This window comes from Silurus aristotelis (genome assembly GCF_946808225.1).
Source record: "Silurus aristotelis genome assembly, chromosome: 14".
In the NCBI taxonomy this organism is placed as follows: domain Eukaryota; kingdom Metazoa; phylum Chordata; class Actinopteri; order Siluriformes; family Siluridae; genus Silurus; species Silurus aristotelis.
In genome coordinates this window covers 27,800,444-27,802,943 of record NC_139587.1, presented here as the reverse complement: position 1 = coordinate 27,802,943, position 2,500 = coordinate 27,800,444, and the positions used below count along the sequence as shown (strand labels likewise).

The following is a 2,500-nucleotide window of genomic DNA, read 5'->3' as shown; positions in this document are numbered from 1 at the left end:
GGTCATATCTTGGGATATGTTTTTTTTTTCAGATTTTCCAGAAACTGCACGCTGGTCCAAAAGGAGAAATTGTTAGAATTTTATGAGGACCGAGGATGAACAACTGATGCACAGAATTTCACAATGCTGTAATGTACTTGTGACAAGTATAACGTTTTTTTTCTTTCATACAGTTTCAGTGGTACTGATATACTTTCCTGCGCTTCAAGAGAAATAAATAAAGATTCTGGTGCAAAAAAAAGGGCAGACACTGCTGTTCTGTAGGAGAAAACTCATTTCACATCATTACATGTAAGTATAAATAATTGAAGAACTAATGAATTGTTTTTCCCTTCTTCCACTCAAGCTATTCCTACTCTGTGCCACAAGGTGGCAGCGTTAAGCCTGCAAGCCTCATATAAATCGTATTATATTTGAGTTCACACTGACCACTTTCCAGTCGGCGTGTAGGCCTTCCTCTCTGTACAGGATGTAGTCGATCCTGCGTCCGTTCCCCTTCAGCGGGATTTTGCGACCCTTCTGACTCGGACACTGGTTCTTACTGGTCGGGAAAACCAAGTACTCCTTCCTGCACTCTTCGTTCTCCATAACCCTGTTGAAGATCCGTGCAGAGAGACGGTTAATCAGGCGAGGGGACGAGCGTGCGTAAGGACATACGCGTCCACTCGCCTTTGAAATGCCAAGTATTTATGGAAATGCCAAGCTTAGAAAAAAATAAATAAATAAACGGAAATGCCACTGATTCAGAAGAGCTGTAAGAACTGCAACAAATAGGAGATAGAGACGCTGTTAATCCAAAACGGCAGCTCGATTCCTACTCGCTACGCTAGTGCAGTGCATTGTGGGATATCATTGGGAACCAAATAATTTACACTATGCTTTCAGTTTCTCAAGGATTCATTGGACAATCAAATGTTTTCATTTCCAGCAAAGAGTTCCCCCATTTATTAAACACTCTTCAGCAAAATATGGTTCTTCATATGTTCTTCGTGGGTTCCATACACTAATCAAAGAACTTCAGCTTCTGTAAAGTGCTTATTTACAGTCTCAGGGAAAAGAAACATGGATTTCTAACAGTGCATTTGGTTCACTGATTGTTAGGTTCCCAGTTACTACATACATTCTTGAAGATAAGGGTTCCTCAAAGGTTCTTTATTGTTTCATTGGGAATTTTAAGAGTTGCTGTGTTTCCAAAAGTTCTTTATGTTTTAGTGAATAATAAATACACTACACACACACAATGGACTAAGGTTCCACACAGAAACATTGAAAAAATCTCCACAGAAGCACAAGGTTTCTCCATGAAGGTACGAGAGGGTGGGATTTGTTTGAGTGTTCTTGTGTTTCTAAGGCTTTGTGATTGGCTGGGAATTTTTAGAGATCATCATCATGTTGTGATTAGTACGGAACCTAGTGTTGGGTAAAGGTGTGTGTGTATGTGTGTGTGTTTGTGTGTGTGTGTGTGTGTGTGTGTGTGAGTGTGGGGTTACTTTTGTAGACTTTCTGGTGAGCTGACTTCTTCATCATATAAGCCACTCGTGTCCAGTAGGGTACCTGTAAACACACACACACACACACACACACACACACACACACACACACACACACACACACACACACACAAAGGTTACACAATAACTCAAACCCGACTCCCAAGCCGCTCAGATTGGCACCTGCATGAACGTTCTGCACGAACCGGTTCTCGAGGCTCAGAAGGAGAAACGCTGCTCTCATTACAGGAACACCGGCCGTCACACTTCGCTGCAATCAATCGCCCTCTTTTGCATTTAATCCGAACGCCTCGGCAGACGCCACACTCATTACGAGAACACGGATCTGACATCTTTGTGTAATCAGGACTCGTTTAGAGGCTGCGCTCGAGACGCTGCGCCCACGCGTGGGCATCGCACCGCACTCCAACCGGCTCCAGAACGGCGTGAGTCATAATTACGCTTCCTCTCTCGCTCGTTAGGCGACGCGTCTCGGGGGCTTTTAGAAAAGAAAAATAAATTTACCCTCGCACGTTGTTCTTTCAGTTCCTCAGATCGTGTTTTGTCCGTTTTCTTCTAAAAAAAGCTATGTAAGCTATTATTACTATTTTAATAACATTAATACGCCATATTATAGCACATTATACTACATTTAAAAATACACCGTGAGACACGTGGCATTTACAGCAATATGATCCTTCCTCAAACCTTTCCCTCAATGTGGGAAACACACAATCACATCAGACGTCTGTGGATTTTTGCCTTTACTTCAATTAAGAGACTCAAACCTGTTCCAGCATGGCGATGCCCATGTGCACAAAGCCGGCCCCATCAACATCTTTCTACAGGTTAAAGTGGAAGATCTCCTGCTATTGAGATGTAAAACTTGAACAATGAATGTGAACGCTGGCTGCACCCTAGGACTCCTCACCTACACCAATAGCTGAATGAATCTCCACAAAATCTAGTGGAACATCTCCCCAGAAGAGTGGAGCTCGTTATAACGTATA

The 2,500-nt window shown here is 42.7% G+C and overlaps 1 protein-coding gene across 4 annotated transcripts in view; it reads right to left on the bottom strand.

Moving 5' to 3' along the window:
- smpd3 (sphingomyelin phosphodiesterase 3) overlaps positions 1-2,500 on the bottom strand; it is a 44,445-nt gene that overhangs the window by 1,725 nt on the left and 40,220 nt on the right. For all 4 annotated transcript variants that reach the window (XM_083561190.1, XM_083561193.1, XM_083561191.1 and 1 more), the window contains exons 6-7: positions 1,491-1,554; positions 430-592 (exon numbers count right to left, since the gene is read on the bottom strand). In XM_083561190.1, coding sequence (XP_083417316.1) covers positions 430-592; positions 1,491-1,554 — 227 coding nt within the window. The remainder of the gene's footprint in view (positions 1-429; positions 593-1,490; positions 1,555-2,500) is intronic.